This window comes from Amblyomma mixtum, chromosome 3, assembly GCF_055824585.1.
Source record: "Amblyomma mixtum isolate Tamu chromosome 3, ASM5582458v1, whole genome shotgun sequence".
In the NCBI taxonomy this organism is placed as follows: Eukaryota; Metazoa; Arthropoda; class Arachnida; order Ixodida; family Ixodidae; genus Amblyomma; species Amblyomma mixtum.
The window spans coordinates 168,249,617-168,271,726 of record NC_143014.1 but is presented as its reverse complement, the minus strand read 5'-3'; the positions used below and the strand labels follow the sequence as shown (position 1 = coordinate 168,271,726).

The 22,110-nt window shown below is 48.1% G+C and overlaps 2 protein-coding genes across 3 annotated transcripts in view; both read right to left on the bottom strand.

Annotated features, from left to right (window-relative positions):
- LOC149352643 (phosphatidylserine lipase ABHD16A) overlaps positions 1-15,441 on the bottom strand; it is a 103,159-nt gene extending 87,718 nt beyond the window's left edge. For both annotated transcript variants that reach the window (XM_089581844.1, XM_089581845.1), the window contains exon 1: positions 315-15,441. In XM_089581844.1, coding sequence (XP_089437970.1) covers positions 315-338 — 24 coding nt within the window. In that variant the 5' untranslated portion in view covers positions 339-15,441. The remainder of the gene's footprint in view (positions 1-314) is intronic.
- LOC149352642 (uncharacterized) lies at positions 1,359-21,856 on the bottom strand. The gene is made up of 3 exons (XM_089581846.1): positions 21,543-21,856; positions 21,297-21,464; positions 1,359-15,752 (listed from the first exon to the last, which is right to left on the bottom strand). The coding sequence occupies exons 1-3, from the start codon at positions 21,783-21,785 to the stop codon at positions 15,504-15,506; spliced, it is 660 nt and encodes a 219-aa protein (XP_089437972.1). The 5' UTR covers positions 21,786-21,856; the 3' UTR covers positions 1,359-15,503.
- Positions 21,857-22,110: the final 254 nt, after the last annotated feature.

Here is a 22,110-nt window from a genome sequence, read left to right as displayed (position 1 = left end):
TCAGACCAGATATGTGCAGTGCTTCAACGCTAAACAGACATCGTAAAAAGATTCCTTCGGTGAACCCGCTGTATAGGCGCGACCAAAATACAGAGCACACTTCGACATGCTACTCTTCGCATGCGTTCCGCAGTCTGCTTTCAGCACTCGCGCCAGCTACGGCGGCCGCACGGGTGCTTGAATGAAGATGAATGATAACACGTAAGGAAGTCAAGTTTGAATAACATAAGCAGTTACTAAGAATAAGCAGTGCAAACGCATCGCGAAGTTGTCAGCATGCCGCCCAAGGATTTTTTACGTTCTACATCACTCACGTTAACAGCCGCCACCACCGTCATCACAATCCGATTGCTCGCATTCCGTCCTCTCGGTGCTCTAATCCTGAACCACCAGCTGGGTAACAGTACACAAACTCGCTCAATACTCGCAAAGTCCACGACAGCTTTTGCTCTTAACCAGAGCAGTTAATGCAAATAAAACTCGGCGCCGCTACTGCTCCGCCATATTTGAATTCGTTTACCGGATTTGTGCTAGGCTTGTGGCCAGTCTTGACCCTCGATGGATACAGGCTTGTAAATTCGCAACGCGGAAGTACATTTTTTCTTCAGAGCGATTCCGAAACTGCCTTATTTTATTGAACAGCAAAACTCTGAAGGCGCACTGCAAGGTTTTTTTTGCATTTTCCCACTAAGATACGCTGGTTATTGCCTTTACTACCTTTACCTATGAATGAAAGTGATCCTTGCGAGGCGATATAGAAAAAAAAAAAAAATTTACCCCATATTCTTCCTGAGCGATGCAGCGTTGGCCCGTCAGGTTGATGCCAATTTTACAGGTCTAAATTATCAGCTATAGTAGGATACAACTTAAAAAAAAAACAGCAGTTGCTAACACTGGGCCGCGGCGTCTTGTATTACTACGCTGGTCAACCGCAACTGTAAACAAAATCGGCTTTTTAATGTTTGACTATATCAAATAATTCGCAAATAAAAATTCTAGAGCTCATAATTTTTTCTTGTCATTAACTTCTTAACGTAAAAAGCAGCGTTTAAGCAGCGGACTACTTTTTCGTCGTGGAGGAATTCTGTGCGCGAAGGCTGAATATGGGCGGAGCTTCACTGCAGACTTAAGTTGTATGCGACTATAGTGCTTTTGCGCACCTCGAATTCTGCAATACTGTGGTCCTGCTACCTCCACGTCATTTTGGTAATACGAGTGCCGAAAAACAAAAAGCAGATTTATGCAGCTGGTGCCGTTCATAAAGCTCATTTCCAGAAAATCACTGCTGGTTCCGATGTGACACGCTATGTCGCTGCGTAAAATGAGACTCGCAGTGGCCGGCAAGGAGGGACGAGGTGTAGCCTGCACAGTGTCACTTAGTTTATTAGGTGTAACTGTCCAATGCCAAACGAAACAAACGGCAAAAATGGGAGTCCTCGCGCGTCAATTCTGGTGGTAAGGCAGCAAATTGTTGAAAACACAAGCCATGTGATGGTGGCACATAACACTAATACAACACAGAACGTTTGAAGAAAATGCAAGAGATAGCTTATAGCCATATTTTCGCAGGCTGTGTACACCCCTCATATTATGAGGGTAAAATGAAGAGTTACACACAGGCACTGCACGGTGTAATACTGACTTCAAGGAGGTCAAAGGAACAGCCGGGACTCCATGTCAGACTTGCAGCTAAAACCTCATATACTAGGATATAAGTTAAAAAAAACAGCGGTTCCCAACACTGGGCCGCAGTCCGCGGCGTCCTGTACTACTCAGGTGGCTAATCGCAACAGTAAACAAAATCAGCTTTTTCATGTTCGACTACGTCAAGCAATCCATGTATCAAAATTTTAGAGTCATAATTTTTTTGGTTGTGATGGGCTTGTTTAGAAAAGAAACATATCCAGCGGACTACTTCTTCGTTGTGGAGGAATTCTGTGCACGGAGGCTGAATGTGGGTGGAGCTTCACTGCAGACTTAAGTTGTATCCGACTATAGTTGAAGTTGTCCTCAAATGCCTCCACTGACAACTTCTCCGAAAGTTGTACCTCCACCACCTATCTGCATACGTTTGGACACACCCGTGCTTCTCTTATTTTTTTTTATGCTCCAACATCCCGTTTCAAACGCATCCTTCATCCCTCATTACGTAAACAAACCAATGATGAGTCAACTTGTGTGCTTTACACTTCCATATGCCACCTTAACCATGCCCCTTATTATGATCCCAATTTATCATAGACACTCCATAGGTCTTTATGAGCACTCACACCTGACAAATGCTAAATACGTGATATTTACAATATATCGCAAAAAAAATACAATCGCACATTGCACCACCTTTGTTCCTTTCAGGAAGTGAACAAAATTATGAGCAGGTAGAGAGAATTACCAATTCATTTCGGAAAACAAGACATCTGTAGCCAAACAGGAAAAACTAAAAAATGTTGAAGTTTTCAAGTCTTGTCTTGCAACAAAGTCACTGCAAACACAAAGCATTGTATAAAAATATGCATCTACATGAACAAACACCAACATAAAGTTCACAATTCATGCCACTTGAGAAATTCCACTTCAATAAACTCAATTTCTAAAACGTGCAACATTTCAGTTTACCTCCAACTATAACTATTTGAAAACATGTCAAGCCATCTAAGGTTTGACTAAGCTGACAAAGGCTCGGAACATTTCCTTGATTTATTCGTGAAACACCCCCAAAATTTTGCACATTTTCAAAACAAGTGAACACAGAGCTGTCAGTTTGGACACATCACACAACAATGTGATTGGGAACAAATCATAGCATAAAAATGTGCACACACATGGCAGAACAGCAATATGAAGATAATTCACACTAAGTGACAGGTCGCATTTCTATACACACAAGTTCAAAACCATTTCACATTGGTAGCACCAGGCACACATTTCAGTTTGCTACCATGAATAACCTTTTAAAGAATGTCGAACCATTTAAGTTTTACTAACCTTACACAAGTCACGAACATCTTAACACACCCAACATTTCGCTTTTTTTTTTTTAAACAACCAACGAAGGGAGCACTGCAGTTTGTCCATTTTGGAGACACTATATCTGAAGTGTGAAGTGCAACAAGCACTTGGCAGCTATGGCGGTCACACAAGACGGTGAGAAGGTAACTGTTGAGTACCAGGCGGAGTACCAGTGCAATTCATAACGGCTAGAAGCTAGGCAAGTTGCAAAGCACCTCCCGTTATCTGGCACAGTCGTGCCACAGTCGCAGCAAGTCAAAACGAGTGAACAGTTCGTGAAGCTGAGGGATTGTGATTTCAGTGGTCAATGACTGGACCGGGAGTGCCTTGGTACATTTTGTGAGCGAAATGACGACTATCAGCAACGTGCGTCCGTTGATGGGTCCGGCATAACCGGTGTCAAGCCGTGACCACTTAGTTCCTGTTTCTGGCCAACTGATAGGAGACTCGCAATGTGGTGTTGGTTGCGCTTGTATACATGGCATGCAAGAATGTCCAAGACTTTCGATCTCACCGTCCAGCCCAGGTCACCAGAATAGCGTCCGAGCCAGTCTTTTCATCGCGAATGCACGTTGCCGAGACTGATGCAGCTCAGTGAGCATAAGGTGTGACGCTTTCACGGGTACGAGAATCTGATGACCCCAGTGGAGCAGGCCATCTGCGCTCGACAGCTCCAGCCTTCTGAAAAATTAAGGTTGAAGATGACTGTGGCACTGCAAGAGGTGTTTAAGGCCATCCCTTTTCTACAAAGTGCCGGACAATACTGAGGTCTTCGCCTGCGCTCGTTAGTGCCTGTAAGGCACCAGGCAGATGAGCGGCCAAGGTGCTCTAATGCAAGTGCGTATTCTGGTAAGGTGCCCGAGAGACCAGCATCTGGAGTCGGCACGGGCAAGCGGCTGAGCGCATCTGCGATGGCGTTTTGCTTACCGGATCTATAGCCAATGCGGTACCGACATTGGCTCAGGAACAGAGCCCACCTCTGTATACGTGCTGATGCCATTGGAGGCGCAGGTCTATCTTCCCGTAGCAATCCCATGAGTGGCTGATGGTACGTGACCTCCGGTCCGAGTAGATAGTCTCGAAACCTTGCTACTCCGAACACCAGCGCCAGAGCTTTCTTCTCGAGCTGTGAATAATTCTTTCCAACTGAAGTCAATGTGTGTGAACGAAGAGTAATGGGCTTATCCATTTTGCCCATGCGGTGCGAGATAACAGCACCTAACCCCGACTGTGACGGATCACATTCCAACTGCACTGGTTGGTTGGAGTTGAAATATGTCAGCACTGGAGAGTCCAGAAGTTTGTTTAGCCTGGTGATATAAATTTTCCTGCTGTGTGTCCCACTATTATATCTGTTCCTTTTTAAGCAGTTGGTATGAGAGTAACAATGTGGACATGTGTGGCAGAAACCAGTGGTAATAAGCCAGAAGACCGAAGGACGAGTGCAGTTTTCTTATATTCGTAGGCTGCGGTGAATCTCGTATAGGAGCTAGATTCTTTTCAAGCGAAGTAAACGACTCAGTCTTTATGGAACTGACATTTATCTGTCTTCAGCTTGACACCATTGTCTTGTAACCGTCGCAAAACATCCCGGAGCACTGATACGTCCCCATCTTCGCTTTCTGCTATCAATACATCGTCCAAGTACACCTGCACACCCAGAAGGCCAGTCAGGGCAGTCCCCATGCATCGCTGAAAAATCGCAGCAGCCGAGGCAATTCCAAAGGGACGAGAGTTATAGCAGAAGAAATGCTTGTGAGTGTTTATGACAACCAAGTTCTTTGCCTTTTCATCCAACAGAAGTTTGTTATATGCATCCTTGAGATCCAGTACAGTGAAAAGGGATCCCCCACGAAGCAATGCGGAAATGTCCATGTCGTCAATGCTTGGCAGTGGGTACCGGTCGGTTGTACAGGCAGCATTTATGGTAGTCTTGAAATCGGCACAAATGCGAAGGGACTAGTCTTTCTTCCTTACCGGTACGATTGCCGCTGCCCACTCAGAATGTGCAATTGGTGATAATATGCCTTCACTGACTAAACGGTTCAGCTCTGTTTCAACTTTGTCACGAAGAGCATATGGTATTGGCCGCACTTTGTGGTACTTAGGTTCTGCGTTTTCTCTCAGGTGGTATTTCACCGGTGGCCCCCTAATGCTTCCAAGCCCCGGTTGAAAAAGGTAAAAAAAAAAAATCGTTCAAGAGGCTGTCCGGAGCTGCTGGAGTGGGTTATACCGTAGCGAGAAAACCAGGCGGCAGAAGCGAGAGCGCTTGGATTATATGCCTTCCGCAAAGGCTACGACCTGAGCATCCCACAACAATCAGGGCAGCAGGAATAGTCTTTCCTGCAAAATGTGCTCAGAGATTCAATTGACCGAGAGTGGACAGCTTGCCAAGGTAGCAGCTAAGCTTTTGTTTGCACTTCAATAACCAGGGCCAGCTTAGGCGATGCTTGGGATACACCTCCTGCAGGATGATACAAAATAGTGATCCCGTGTCAATCACCATACTGAGCGAAACACCACCCCAGCGAATGACCCTGCAGAGTGACTGGGGCAGACTTGGCTTTTCCTGTGCTTCCTGCAGTGTGAATGCGGTTGAAATATCACCTTCCTCCATTTCAGGTGCCCCGCTGTCTGACTGAACAGCGTAAGCACCGCCATAATGCCTGTGACAGGTCCGAACACACGATTGTGAGCAGCATTTTAGGGCGCAATGGCCAGTCGTTCCACTCCGAAAACACTGCTCTCTTTTATATGGACATTCCTTTGCCTGATGATCACGATTTCCGCAGTGTGCGCAATCAATACATCTCCGATTTTTAGCTTTGGTGCTGTTCTGATAGCTGCGTGACTAGCCGGCTAAACTGTGCATCGTTGCCTTGTCATCAGGCTGCGTCGTGGCGCTCATTTCCCGTGCGGCTGCCTCTGCAACCATGGTATTAGTTTCGGAAGAAGACTTATCAAGTTCATGTGCATTAAGACCAACAGACTTCCTCCCAAATTTAAAGTGCACCCAGGTGCAGAAGTGACTGCTGTCCCCGACGCCTTCACAGGCTTTCTGTCTGTGCTGGGCACGCTGGAGGGAATCCCACCGGACCAGACAACTGTCAGTTGAGGGTCGCTGGTTAATTTTCCACTATTATCAAATGGTAGAGTTGCACTATGAAATACATTTATCCTGCTGTCACCGTCCAAAGTTCATGCTGAAAGTGGTGGCTTATAATGTGGGCTACCAAATGCAACATCTCTTGAAGGGGCAATGTAGAGGGCACTGCTCAATTATATGAAAACGGATGCTTGCTGAAATAGAGGGCCTAGTTTCCAGCCTTGAGAGCATCTTCGTTGGTTCCACCCGCTAGCCAGGGTCAAGGCTAGGCCTAGCGGGCAACCCAACACACTAACATGGCCATCTGCACAGCTCTGACTCAAGCGCGCCAGTACGAAGATGCTGATAACGAATGCAGAATTTGCAACTCAGTGGAATCGCTGTGGCTTGCAGTCAGCAGTACACAAATGCATAAAGGGAAGCTGTCGTTGGGTGAAAAGCTTGCCCATCTCTCTTAGTTGTGAGGCCGTACATCGCAGCCGCGTGCGGAGAGTGCCCAACTCGGCGTGCCTTCTGAAACTTCTGTACCAAGAGTGGCCCCTTTGAATTACTATGCATGAAGAAAAAACAAGTGGGTGAGAAGTAAAGGCGAAAACCGTTAGCCAGTATGGTGAAGCCTGGCTGCCGTGAAGGGCCATCACCTGAAAGTAAAGTTATTTGAAGTTCTTGTCAACAAATGCGGCCGTCATTCAATGCCGACTCCTGCACCAAAGTCTCAGTCGTCGCAAGCATATTTCCCGGCATTCCTTTCAAGGTTCACAACCCTTTCATTCGTCCCCTCCGAAAAATATTAGAAAACAAAAGAGAGGGAGTCCGGACCAGCAACATTTTGCTGGGCTTAAAGCCAATTGAAGATAAATGAAAAGGAAATAATGCTCGAAATTAAAAAAGACATTTTGATAGAAAAAGAACGGTGTAGAGGGACAGAGACTTAGACCCCTACAAAACGGAGCGTGACGTAGGTGAAGAGGAGAGGCTCGGAACCAGGTATCAACTGTGTTTCTTCTACTCATCACGTGGCCCCACGTAGCCACCACGAGCGTATGTCATCAGCCGAGGCAGAGCACCACTGCTGATGGTGATACTGCCACTACAGGGCTCCCGAAGAACTCGCCTGCAGCAGTTGCTCAGCACTGAGGACCCTGGTGACCGTCGACCATCTCAGCTCCTCCATCGCATACGACAGCTGCTCGGTGACCGCCCACATGACGTCAACAGCGCCTGCCTCAGAACCTCGTGGTCGTCCTGGCTGCAGTAAGCGACATTAGCTTGTATAAGCTCGTGGAGTTGGCTGACCGTGTCTCGGACTACTCTGGCCCGCGTTCTGTGGCTGCAATTCCTTCTGCCGCGTCATCCACTCTCGTGGACCAGCAGTCAAGCCTCGAGGCTAAAATCAACCACCTTGCGAGCACTGTTGCCGCACTGCGAGCGTCCATTCCTCGTCGCTGCCAGTGTTCCTCTCGCCAACGGTTGCGCCATCGTTCCAGTTCCAGTCATCCAGTCCAGTTCCAGTTCCTGGAGCCAGAGCCCAGCCCAAGACGGGTTCTGCTGGTACCACCACAAGTTCGGTGCTGCTGCTTGCCAGTGCCGGCAGCGTTGCCTATGGTTGGGAAACGCGCCGACGAGTCGCTGATGGCGGCCAGTTACTCTGGCTCTACATCCAGCCGCCTACTATACATCACCGACAGGATCTCGGGATGCCGCTTCCTCGTGGACAGTGGTGCACAGGTTAGCATTGTGCTTGCCTCCCGCCTCGTCCGGCAACGTGCTGTGCAAGGAGCGCCTTTGCAGGCAGTCAACACCCCCAACAGCGCTCAGTCACCCATGGTTTGGGCTTGCACCGCACATTTCGATGGATTTTCATTATCGCGGCCGTGCGGTTTGCAATCCTCGGAGCAGACTTTATCGCCACTTTTGGCCCGGCTGTCGACCTCCGATCTCGCCGACAGGTGGACCACACGACTCACTTGTCTGAACAGCATCCTCGCCCCGGTGGCCACCCCCATCCTCCAAGCCACCCCGCAGCTGCCGTCGTCCGCCTTGTGCTGACATGCGTCTGCGTTCGAGTCACGTGAGAACAGTGACGCCATTGGGCATGTATATATTTGGCTGCAATAAACAGACAGGCGTCTTTCGCTCTGGGCTTGGACACGGACCTCGCTGCTTCTCGATTCATCTCCGTTGTGCTGGAACGCTCACCCCGATAGCAGCCGGATGCCGCTACGACACGCCTTTGCTGCGATTCTGGCCAATTTTCCTGCCATTACGTGACCCAGCAACTTTGAGCTTCCCGTCCGTCACACCTTCACACACCACGTAGTCACTACAGGCCCACCAGTGTTTTGCTGACCGTGCCGACTTGCTGGTGACCGCCTTGCATTGCCCACCTCGAATTCGACTATATGCTGCAATTGGTTATCATTCGGCGCTGCATATGGTGCCAAAACATGACCCCGGCGATTGGCGCCCCTGCGGCAACTATCATGCCCTCAACGCCCACACTGTCCCGGATCGATATCCTCTCCCTCATATTCATCACTTTGAGGCCAACCTGCAAGGCATGACCATATTTTCCAAGATTGACCTGGTGAAGGCCTACCATCAGATCCCGGTGGAGCCTGCAGACATCCCCAAGACTGCCACTGTAACACCGTTTGGCCTCTTCAAGTACACCCATATGCCCTTTTGTCTGCGAAACACTGCTCAAACATTCCAACACTTCATCAACGAAATCACTAGAGGCCTGTGTTTTGTGTTCGCGTATCTCGATCTTGTGTTGCCAGTTCCTCAACAGAAGAACACGCTGAACACCTGTGCCTGCTCTTTTCACGCCTCGAAGAGCACCCTCTTGTCATCAATCCAGCCAAGTGCGTTTTTAGCGTCAGAACCATCGAATTGTTTGGCCATCACGTATAAGCGCAGAGAATTCGCCCTCTGGAGAGCATGGTGCGCGCCATCCGAGACTTTTTTCACCCCAAGTCACTCCGCACGCTTCGCGAGTTCCTCAGCCTCCTAAACTTCCACTGTTTCTTGACCGGAATTGCCCACATTACCCTACCCCTCACCAATCTCTTAAAGTCACAGCATGGTCCTCACACTCCTCTCGAGTGGACGTCAGCTGCCGAAATCGCCTTCAAAGTCGTCAAGAACACACTTGCCGATGCTACTCTGATCATGCACCCACTGGCCAACGCCCCGTTGAGTCTCATCACCGACGCCTCTGGTGCAGCTGTAAGCGTCATCCTGCAACAGCTTCAGGACGACTGCTGGTGCCCGCTGGGTTTCTTCTCCTAGAAGCTGAAGCGTGCAGAAGCGCGTTACTGTACTTTCGGCTGTGAGTTGCTACCTGTCTATCTCGCCATTTCCGTCACATCTTCGAAGGAGCCGTTTCTCATGAGCTCACCGACCACAAGTCCTTAACTTTTGCTTTTCGTGTGAATCAAAGATCATACACTGCATGAGAGAAACAGCACCTGAGTTTTAATTCTCTATTTACGGTGGATATCAGACAGATCGAAGGACCCGTGAAGAGTGCTGCCGATGCGCTCTCCCGTGTCGCTCATCAGACGCGCTCGACTTCGCAGCGCTGCCTGCCACACAGGCGTTAGGCAGTGAGCTTCAAGCCTCCAGGCCAGCCCTAGCTCTCTGAACTTGTCGTCAGTGACCCTGCCGTCCTGCTCAGGCACCATCGTGTGTGATGTTTCCCGTGGTTCTCTACTAACTTTTGTAACCACCGCGTTCCGCCGCCAAATGTTCGAACAGCTGCACAACGAAAGACATCCCAGCATTCGTGCTACGCGTCTGACCTAACGTCAACAGAGACGTGCATCGCTGGGCTCGTGAGTGCTTGCAATGTTAGCGTGCAAAAACAACGCGCCACATGTGGTCACCTCACCACCCTTTCCAGCCCCCCCGACTGTCGTTTCGATCATGTCCACGTCGACATTGTTGGCTCTCTTCCTCCATCACGAGGTTTCAATACATTCTTACGTGTGTTGACCGCTACACACGGTAGCCTGAAGCCTTTCCACTGCCCGATACCATCGCGTGTACAGTGGCGTCCGATACCTGGTTCCCAGCCTGTTCGCTTCGTCTGCACCGCGCTCTGTTTAATTTGTAGGGGACTAAGTCTCTGTCCCTCTGCAGTTCGGTGAACCCAGATGTGATGGACGCGGATAACGCTGCCACGGTTGTGGCACCTGGGCCCCAGGTCCTGGCTCATACATCGCCAGCGTCCACGTTCAGCTGCTGTCATTTTGGCCTTGGAATCCTGCCGTATGGTTCTCGTAAGAGGAGGCTGCGTTCTACCTTTGGCACATCACTTCACAACGCGTGAAGTATCTCCACCTCGTGTCGACTCTCTCTCTCCTGAGGTAATGGATGAGTCTGATGACGTTTTAAAGACGTCTGACCCTTCCTCCCCGTATGAACACTTCAATGCTACAGTCCTGGCCCGGAAGTCCATCTCGGAGTGCAGCCGCTTACTAATGGTGATTGTGCTGCTACAAAGGGGAAAAAAATGAGAAAAATGGAAGTTCATGGCACCAAGGCTTACACCTCCAGGAAAGGTGAGGGAAGTGAATTGGAATGGCCAGGAAATGGTTGGGTTATATCGTCTTGGCTTCGGGAGCCTACAACGCTACTTTGATATATCATGGAAAGCATGTTGAAGAGCAGCTTTATGTATTGGCAGCGCACCCAAGCCACAAGAGTGCACCAGGTTCATAACCAGGTTCATTTGGTCACTACTGATTTCTCTGGCTACTGGTTGGTATCGTGACTGCCCAGGAAGGGAAACTTCCCACAGCAGATGCCCCGGATACTTCAAGGGTAAGAAGGTGTTGTGAACATGATCAATGATGTTATCTTCTTTGGCAAGACACGCACAGAGCATTACTGTCGCCTGAAGGAGGCTTCAGCAGCAGGCTAGCTCGTGCTTCGCATTGAAGAGTATGTCTGCAATCTACATTTCTTCCTTGAGATGGTCCACCAGCTACTACTGGCAATGTTGGGAGCATGGATGTTGACTTGCCACCTTCGCAGATTCAGCTGTTCTGTCTGGAGCTGATGTGCTTCCAGTGCATTGCCGTATGTACCCAGCAAACTGTTAGCCATTCAGGACATGCTGTCATGTGGACTACCGAACGGCCCACTGCCAAGGCAAGCTCATCTTGTTGAGCTGTTTTCTGAAAGGATTCTTTGCACCCTTCCAGATTTTGTCTCCACGTGCCAAGACGAACGTCCCAAAGCTTAACCCAATGATGGCGAGTGCAACCTTCTGCTTGAGTACTGCACCAAAGGTTGGCCCAGGCAGTCGAGACTACTGCTTCAGATTTAAGGAGTACTGGCAAAATCAAGGAAACCTCAGAGTTTTCGAGGGGCTAAGTTACGATTTAAGGTCCAATGTTCGGGTTCCACCAAAGTTGCCCCGCCGTCCAAGAAGTATAAAAGACGCAATCAGTCAACACTTGAAAAAAAGTAAACTGAAGCTTGTACAATCATAACAAGCTCAACACGATTGGTTTACAAAGTGCATGGCACGCCTTTCACTTTTTGCAAGGTTCAAAGCCCTCTCCCTAACAAAATAAAAATGAAAACACATGAAAAGACATCAAAAACACTCCCACGTGTTGCTGCCTTCCTGAACACTCGTGACCCTGACGGCCTCCCCCCATCAGGGCAATTATTAGCTTCTACCAAGTCGCTACCACCGCGAGTAAAAAAAAAAAACAAGCGCTGAACCACGTTCCTACGCCATTCATCTTCACGACGACTGTTGACAGAAGTCCCCCGAAATCCAGGAAGCAGCACAAAACCTGCTGTTGCTGGGTTTGTGCAGGGACATCCCTTTTGTCCAGCTCCATTTTGTTATGCCAGCCCGTTTCATGAACGTCACAATGCCACGGAGCTTGTTAGACGCGTCCTTGCTGACTGTACGTCACACTTGATTGCTCCCAGACAATCTTTGCTATGTCAGGACGAGGGGTGGCCGGAGTATGGCGGCTTCAACGAGGCGACAGCCCACATCATTCTTGGCGCCTCTGGTGCAAAGCAACTCCTTGGAGGACAATTAGCAAACCGTGGGACCCAGCCCACGTCTCCACGCGCAGCTGCATCGTTCCAGCAGACGGCACTTTGGGTGGTTCCAGGAAAACGTGCCCCCGTCCTTCCCTATGTCGCGACTCAACGTCCGCCTGCCTCGTCTTGTGAGCTTCTTGCCGACACACATGACAGGGGTTGCGAGCAGATCGCCACTTCGGGGTGCCAGGGCAGCAACAAAAGGACAGATGGTCCTAACAGCACCGCAGGCATCCACCGATCCCTTACAGGTTACTTCTCAAAGGAGGTCACATTGTTGTGTCGGTGGCTCTTCAGCATTCCATACGGATCTCAATCATGACAAGCATCAAGATATTAACTGAAGCAAAGGCATAGCTCAAGAGTCAGTGTGGTGGCCTACAGTGAACAGTAACACTAAGACTAACTGTGGTAAGCGCGTAGAGCCAACAATGCCTTCTCAGACTCCAAGTCTTCGCTAGGTGGAGGTGGGAGCCGACCTTTTCCAATCTTCCCTGTAGTCACTAGTCAGCACTGTACTACAACAATGGCAGTCATTGCAGCAATCAAGACCGTATCTGCCGGTCATGGCATCTCAGGGGTGGTCCACAATTCTCATCCCACATCATCTTTACCTTCGCATAGCCGTAAGGCTTCAGGCATGTCACCAGCAGCCCAAGATTCCCACAGTCCAAAGCAGAGGTGGACAGGATGGTGTGGACCGTCAAGGACCAGATGCACAAGGTGGACAATGCTTTCTAGGCACTGCTTGTCTACCAGGAAATTCCTAGTGTCAGTGAGGTAAGCCCAGCACAACTTCTCATAGGCAGACACCTGCAAAACCGAGTTCCTAAGACATCAAAACGGCATGAGCCAGGCTGGTCCTCGACTCAGTCTTTTAACCTGAGTGATCAAGCTAATAGAAAAAGGAATACAGGTCAGGTACAGTGGCCACTTAAGACAAGTGGGCAACATCGGGTGCATGACATAAGTAGCCCTGCGATGGTTTTGGGACATCCTCCAGCCGTACGTAGTGGAGGACCTGAAGGAAGTTCTTCAATGCTGCAGGTTATTCCTCATCCCACTGTTCAATGTCCCAAGGTCCGGGGGTCCTACCGAACGTGTTACCGGAGATGAAACTGAGAGGAAGCCATCAAAGCAGTGAGACTAATAATACAGCAGGGACGGAGCTAGTTCTTCCTAGCCCGACCTCATGGCTTCGCCCCGGTCACAACCTTCAAGTTCATCCTTTTTAGTGTCAAGGTTTAGAAAACTGATCCGAAGGGCCAAATGACTGAACTTGTACTTGTGTAGTGCTGAGCATACTGTGCATTTCTCTTCCTCTCTTAAATAAGGGGGAATGTAGTGTGTGTTGCACTAGGTGGCATCACTGCATCCTCAGCTACATATACCATGTGCAACAAAGCTTTGAGGCCTTCTGCCCTTCTAAACAGCACGGTGTGTGGTTCACGCTTGTGGAAGTACATCCCGCTACAGTCTGATGAGAAGGTGCAGAAGAGCGAAAGCACGAGTGCCCCACAGTCATGCAGGAGGCAAAGCAATGAAGCCGAGTCACAGCGTCACTGCATCCAAAAATTCATCCAAACACTCACTCCATCACTGCAGAGGAACTGGGTGTCTGCTTCATTCTTCAGAGAGAAAAAGACGCAGTCAAGCCTTGCTAGAACGAACTGGTTTTGAGCCCCCTTTGAACCAGTCATAGAAATCCACGTATGTGGAACCTATTTTTTATAACGTAAATTCTTCTTACCACTGCACATTGTGTTCAAATGCATTTGTAATACATACGAAACCAGGTGTAGTGGCAATGACGTTTGTGAGACAGTACTGCAAAGTTCTGCAATTGCTACGGCTGCATGAAATGTATTCAGCCTGTACTAACACAGCATTACACAGTTGCGAGGCACTGCTATTCTACATAAACATGAGGCAGCACCAAACATTTCAATGCCAGTTTACCATTCACAGGGACACAGCTTTGAGGTTCCACAGATTCTTCATATATTTACCAACTGTTCTTTCTGACCAAAAGTTCAGGCTTACCATTGCCTCGCATAATGAGGTAGGCCAGCAGGTTAATGGATGTGAATAATGCTTGCCGCGAGGTGATTGCTGCGAAGCTACACATGGGATATAAGTGATGCCAAAGTGGAAAGCTTTCAATTCATTTAGACCACACCAATGGTAAATTCAATGCAGTCTGAATGCAAAAATTTCGAGGGGGCACTTTGGAGATCTAAAGTGTGATGAGGCGAAAGCCTTTCCTGCACCGCTCTCCTAGACAAGGAGAACTGCATATGCGTTGGCAGGAAGTCAGCGCAGGATAGTGGTTAGCACGCTCGGAAAACGCCACAAATGCCAAACGTTTTATGCAACAGACGAATGGACAGAGTCATGGCCACGAATATGAGCCATTAAAGGCTTTCGCCTTAAAAATGCCTCTGAACTGGACAATGTCACTGAACATTAAAGAGCCCCACGTGGTGCTGCGGACTCCACAGAGCAGATACAGCTCAGAAACACATCAGGAACAGGCCTCACTGCCACCAAGTTACTCATCAAGGTGATGTCATTGAACATTAAAGAGGCACACGTGAAGCTGCAGACTCCACAGAGCAGATACAGCTCAGAAACACATCAGGAACAGGTCTCACTGCCACCAAGTTACTCATCAAGGTGATGTCATTGAACATTAAAGAGGCACACGTGAAGCTGCAGACTCCACAGAGCAGATACAGCTCAGAAACACATCAGGAACAGGTCTCACTGCCACCAAGTTACTCATCAAGGTGATGTCATTGAACATTAAAGAGGCACACGTGAAGCTGCAGACTCCACAGAGCAGATACAGCTCAGAAACACATCAGGAACAGGTCTCACTGCCACCAAGTTACTCATCAAGGTGATGTCATTGAACATTAAAGAGGCACACGTGAAGCTGCAGACTCCACAGAGCAGATACAGCTCAGAAACACATCAGGAACAGGTCTCACTGTCACCAAGTTACTGCGGTGGCTGAATGGTTACGGCGCTCGGCTGCTCACCCGAAAGACGCGGGTTCGATCCCGGCTGCGGCGGCTGAATTTCGATGGAGGCGAAATTCTAGAGGCTCGTGTGCTGTGCGATGTCAGTGCGCGTTAAAGAGCCCCAGGTGGTCGGAATTTCCGGAGCCCTTCACTACGGCGTCCCTCATAGCCTGAGTCGCTTTGGGACGTTAAACCCCAGTAAACCAAACTATAAACCAATCACCAAAACCTTAGAAAGATTGCACTGCCCATTGCTGTGAGTACTGCAGGCCGCAGTGCAGGTCCTATGGCCTGCAGTACTCATAGCAGTCCCCAAGCTGGTGGCCCTTGGATCCGCAGTGTTGGCACTGGTGGATGAGGTACCTGGCTGGTGGAGCTGCGAATGGTGCCAGGATGCCCGCTCCGAAGAATTTTGAGAGGCCCCTGGCGAAGACTTCTGCCAGCTCCTCGATGCCTTCGCCAGCCGAGAGATGGTAGCCGTCAGCCGCAAAAAGGTGCCTCTTGGGCACCCGCATTGCATCCAGGAAGCGATGCTGAAAATAAAATGCGCTATGCTGATAAATAAGGCAAATTGAGGAAGACATCCCAACAGCATACAGCTGCAACAAGTATATCGGCTTTCTGGCACACCTAACCAGTAAACAATGCATAAAGAAGGCAGAAAAAATGCATCCACACAAACGCAGTGCTCACTGAAAACCAAATTAAAATGCCTTAAATATACTTACGGCTGGTAACCAAGCACACACACAAGGATAAGAACAGAGACCTGGATTTCCCCGTGTGCTAGGAGTGCTTTTTGGAAAGATAACAGCATATACTGATAACTTCAACGCCTCCTAAGGTGCATTCACACTACATCAAATTTCCAGCAAGCGAAGCGGATTCGCTTCGCCGTAAAAACTGTGACCTGTTTTCATCTGTTGACGCCCGGGCGAGGCCGAAACGCTGAGCCGCTGCTGTTTCTCGCTTTTCCACACACTTCCCGGCCACCACATCACCGCTTGCGGCGTACATAGATATGTTTAGAAAAGAGCATAAATTTACGCTGTCTGCGTCACATAAGTGTAAGCACGCTTACGTAGGCTAAACGCAGACGCATTCCCATTTTTAGTTCAGCGTATGCAAACAGACTAGCAAAGAAAAGCCCACCCTAGTGGCGCCATCTGCTTGTCAGGACTTTAACCATTACTGTCAACCTACCGACGCTCCTCATAAGCCTAGTAGCGGCAGAATCGTCACTCTAAATAAAAAATAAAGCAAATTTAGCACTCATACGTTTACATATAGGTGAGGTGAAGAAAAGGACCGGTGTCCCATTTAAGGCCACTGAATGCGCTGAAAAAGGCAGCAACAACGACGAATTCATTCCAAGGCGAGGCGTCTTGCTTCGAAGGGTGCCGCCATGTTTTTGGGTGCGGAACTTTCCCGGCCGCGGAAATCGGCCCTGAACAGATCGGCCTCGCGTCGCCACTTTTCACTCTTGTCGGCGTCAAAAGCGGCCGAATCTGGCCGAATCCGCTTCGCTCGCCGGATTTTTGGACAAGTATGAAAGCACTTTTAGTCTTCTCAGCTTCTACAGTTTCCAGTTTGTTTGTTTTTTTGAGAATAAGTCTGAATTAAGGAACCCACTGGAGCTATAATGTGCAGCCCTGTCCTACATGGCCAGTTTCATCCTGATAGCATGCCACAAGAGTCTCATTACGACACCCAGTCTAACACACTACCTGCTAGAGAGAGGATTACGACACATCACACTTAGCACGCAGTAAGGGAGCTTAAGGGATGCAGCTTTTAAATGTCAGAAATTGGCCAATACACTTCTATGCCTCCTATAACCTGTCCTTATGTTTCATTGCTGAAATTCATCCAAGTATTATAGAAAAATTGTTTCACAAACCGTAGTGCTTCTACATATAGGGCAAGCGCTCGAACAGTTGGCATTCTCCATTCAGTTTCTTCTGCCTAGTTACTCACGAGCTTGTGCAGCAATTTCTTCTAAACTCTTTCATTTATTTGTACCGTTTGTTTTGCTGTACTTCTAGGACCATACTGCAGACCAAGTATTGTCTTTTGCAAATTCATGAAATTCGTTTCGCGGATGCAGTGCAAAATTGAAGTCCACTTCACCGCAATACAGGGCGCACTGTAGCAGACGACGCGCGAAGCCCCACCTGCAGCTCTGACTGCTCCTGCGCAATAATTTCTATGGCGCCCGCCAGAGGCGCCCCGCGGAGCACCGGCAGCACGGAGCGACATTCTAAGAGTGGACGACCCTGTACATGTACTTCTGGATGTCTTCTCTCTCGTTGCCTTTAATCCCGACATGGCTTGGCACCCAGCAAAGTTTTCAGTTTTGTCCTTGACCTGTGCCTATTTTTATGTCGTGCATAATGTTGCCAAGAAGCACAGAGATTGCATTCTTAAAGAGAAGAGCTATAAGTACACTTAGACAGCCTGCGTAAAAAAAATAAGTCTATGTAAGGTGATTTAATATTTTTTCTACACCTACACAGACGGCATAACACTGAGCACTGAGAATCGATACACACTGTGGAAGTCTTACTATTACTTTCCCATTCCCTTGTACCACTGCGCTTTCAACTGCATAAAAGTCTGCGAACCCATTGTACCTTTCTGAGAGTACAAGAAATTCTTACATAATCTGTTGTTATGGAGTTTACTTCTTACAGAAATGAGTTAGCATGAAGTCGCAGACTGCTAGCAAATTGTACCATGAAGGAAGTGGACCTCATCTTTGAGCAATGTCAGGTAGTGTGTCTAATATGCCGAGGTTTTTGCACGCCTCTTCAAAACGTATTAGGAATGGCCTAGTAGCTTGTGGTTTGTTGTTGAACAGTGTAGCATTGAAGCTATCCCTTCGTTGGTTTGAAGAGGAGGAGAGCTGAGTGTCTCTCTGCGACATGCAGCCCGATCATGTTTTAATGCTTAAAGTGATCAAATTATGATTCTAACATGTTCTTGGATGCTTTGGACAAACATTAGTGCTGTCTTCCCACTCCTTTACGACAATATCAGTCGAAGTACTGCCTGTCGGAGCCGAACCCCTAGAAGCAGCAGCCGTCAGGATGAGGCAGGAGCCGAGCAGTGAGCAGGCATATAATGGCAGTGTGACCACGCCATCAAAGATGGTAGCCCCAATGACTCGGCGCTGTAAAGTCTATAGGCAAGCAAATTTAAATTTAGAGGACATAGTAGTAGCGCTTAAAAAACAAGGACGACAGGGTAGAGAAAGACAGCACAGGCGCTAGACATCAACTGACTTTATTCTCGAGAACAACAACGAATTTATAGGCGACAATCAGGAGCATAAAAAATCAACTTTTGAATCGCATGCGTGATGGCACTTCCCGATACAAGAACCTCAAATCTTTAGTGCACAGATAAACATTCGGTTTGCTCACGCAGGTTTGGGAAGTATTGGAAGCCTTTCTCATTCACTCGGAATGGCAAACCTGCGTGAGCAAACCAAATGTTTATCTGTGCACTAAAGATTTGAGGTTCTTGTATCGGGAAGTGCCATCACGCATGCGATTCAAAAGCTGATTTTTTATGCTCCTGATTGTCGCCTATAAATTCGTTGTTGTTCTCGAGAATAAAGTCAGTTGATGTCTAGCGCCTGTGCTGTCTTTCTCTACCCTGTCGTCCTTGTTTTTTAAGCGCTACTACTATGTCCTCTCAATCTAAACACCAACTAGCCCAGCTGTCTGCCTTAAATTTAAATTAATATGCAATGTGGTTGGCATGTAACTTCGCTGCTCGCCTGTTTTGGTACAAGCTACATAGTTGGCTCTGTCTGCCACTGCATCAGTCATTGCCACTCGGACAATGCGAAGGACAAAAACTAGCCCACTAGCACGTGCGACCCTGCATAACTTCTAGCTCGCTCTTTGCTGTTTGCATCAACAATGTGTACATTTTCCCCTGCGCACACACCACGCTGTTTGGATGCCATTTCTCCTCACACTGTTTGCACAAGTTGTCGCATTCAGAGCCATAGATTTTGCTGTTCATGTGAACTAGTATGATTTTGGTGCTTGAGAAGGTCATTCGCTAACCACTTTTCATTCCTTTGATCATGCTCTTCCTCCTTAAAAAAAAGGTGTCACATTTATCGGGAGCGTGCGCTGATGTTAGAACTTCCAAAAACGTGCCTAGTGCACACCCAAAGCGTTTTTTCTGAAATTAGCGTCAGCTACGGACACACAGGCACACAACGGCTAGCATTTTGTATCCTGCAATAATAACAATAATAATACAAAAACATTTACCCTAGTTGTCACTGTGGCCACTGCCACATAGTGATACTTAGCTTGAATCTGTGGGCTGCCAAGAGATGCCCAAGGCAGCTGACCAGACATTGAAGAATGCGCAGCACATAAACAGTGGCATGTTTGTGCAAGAATGCCTACATGTCTGCACATTACAAATTTTCTACCACGGCCTTTTGGAAGATCTGCCATCATTAACGTACCAGAGACTCACAGGCAACTGGATGCTGCATCCTCAATCATATGCTATGCATGAACTCCTTAGGGCCCTCGCGATAATGTCATGTTCTGCTCCAGGTATCAGTTTCAATATTTGTTTCCCTTGCAATAAACTCCGCATTGTGTTTTGTGCAAGCTGTAAACAAACTGCTTTTAAAAACAAATCTGTTCTAGAATTTGCTTTTTTATTTATTTATACATGTACCTATATTCTTCTGCAGGGGCATTACAGTAAGGGGGTGTAGCAGAAATGAGAATATAAGTTGGACAGCAATGTATGTGGGTGATATGTGAGATATGTGCAACTGGCACATATCGCCGACACACATAGCTGCTAAAAAATCTTGAGCCTTTTTTTTGGAAAAATTTCTTCGTAGAATCCGAAACGCAACATCCATTTCACAATTTTTCTATGGTAAAAGTAGCCGTGTTGGCCCACATTACAATCGGTTACCTTAAAACTACTGTCGCTCAAATTCTGGGTTTGCCAAGAAGTTCACTCATTCATGGCCCAAAAGCAGCTCGCAAGAATCACAGAAGGATTTGAGGATTAGCGAAGGAAGTTTTTTTAGGATGCTTTCAGCCAAGACGCTGCCAGTGCTCGCTTCATCTGAGCTATAGCTCGGTGAAATAGTATAGTGAAAGCTTGGTAGGCATAATGGGGCAAGGTAGGTCATTTTGGCTACCTATTATTAACTATTATGGTTGTGGGAGACTAAAGTCCCTTCTTGCAAATTTTTGCAAGACTCACAGCATCCCTGACAAATGCAATATATTACCAGAAGATTTTTACTGTTGCCATAATTCATGCCGCTTAGTCTTAAAAATGGGGAGCTAGTACAATTACACTTCCCCGATGCCGTGAGGTGACTGGACAAGGCGACGCTTCAAGGGCATGCCAGTGATTGGCAATGGTGTCACGGGACACATCACCAAAGAAGATGACCTCATGCAATTACTGCTTAACAGTTTGACAAGTGTGTATGGTATACTGCAACCCCTCCAGTGTAGCAAGCAATAATTAGAATGCTTGCAATAGTATAGCTGCCATGTTATGAAACGCTCAGAGAGTATGCCAGGCACCTGGAAATTGGCCTTGAAGGAGATAGCTGCATCTGTGGGTGCACATCTCGATTCCCAGAGACGAAGGAAAGTTTGGGCTCTGAGAATAGCAAGGGGACTGTGCCATGCACTGTCTGCTCGCCTTCACTTTTATCAAAACAGTTCGCACATTAACGATCACATGGAGGCGTTAAAGTTTTTTTCCGCGACTGTTTGTTTCCCGATGCAAACATAGCACCACTATATTTGTCTAATCATCCTTGTACAGTCGTCAGCACGCCTGTATAAAGCGCTAGAACGCCACCCTATGACACAAAGAAAGTGAAAGTATGTTATACTGGCGCCAGAACGAAGGCGCGTTGGCGTACTGTCAACTGCGCCGAGCAAACATTTAACTGTTTTGTTCCTCGGCACGCCGCTCCAGCGCTCGGCAGGCTGGCTGACTGCACTTGCCTTTCTGTGAAAGGCGAACAACAATTAAGGCAAGTATGAAGCGGTACTCACGTCTGGGTTTAAGATGCCTACACACGGCATCCGCTTAAGCGCAGCCGTCAACTTGCGGTTAAGCAAGCGACGGCTTGCCTCGGCGTCCGTCGTGGCGAAACATCGAGGCAGCACCTTTGCCACGAAGACGACAGGTGCCACGTCGCGCAGCAGGAGCAGGACAAGGGCCTGTGACGCGAAATATATGTGAATTCCGTACAGAAATGAACCGAAATTGGAAGCGTTCAGGAACCACGTAGTACGTACCTTAATGTTGTCGCAAATCGCTTGCGGAGTGAACCTAGGGCACGTGAGGTCATTCCCTCCGACGTACACCACGACAAACTCGCACCGACTAAAATTGAGTCGGCGCACAGCGCTTGCCAGCCGCACGGCGTCGTAGCCCCCGAAGCTAAATGTGCACGTCTCAACCGACGGCCGTAACCGCAGGCGAGACCTGCACATTCGCTTGAGTTGGCTGTCGCCGACCAAAATGCCTCGAATGGCCATCGCTAAACGCAGAAATACCACCGAGGCGAAGACCCTTTTTGCCTAGGGACTGTCAAGCGTTACGTTCCCTAGGCTTATTAAACTGGCGACCAAAAAGCCCTACTTTTGACGCGCTAGGGACACTAGGGGGGCTGGAGTCCCTAGGTTCATTTTCTCATTTCAGTCGGACCCGTCTCTGCGTCCCTTCGTGGTAAACAGAAAATGAGAAGCAGAATTTTTTGTTACGTTTTTTAATATGTGCTTCTTTTTACTGCAAAAAACTTTAAATCTGTTGGATACTAATAAATTGTTTTCATTAATAAATCGTTTTTTAGATAATTACTTA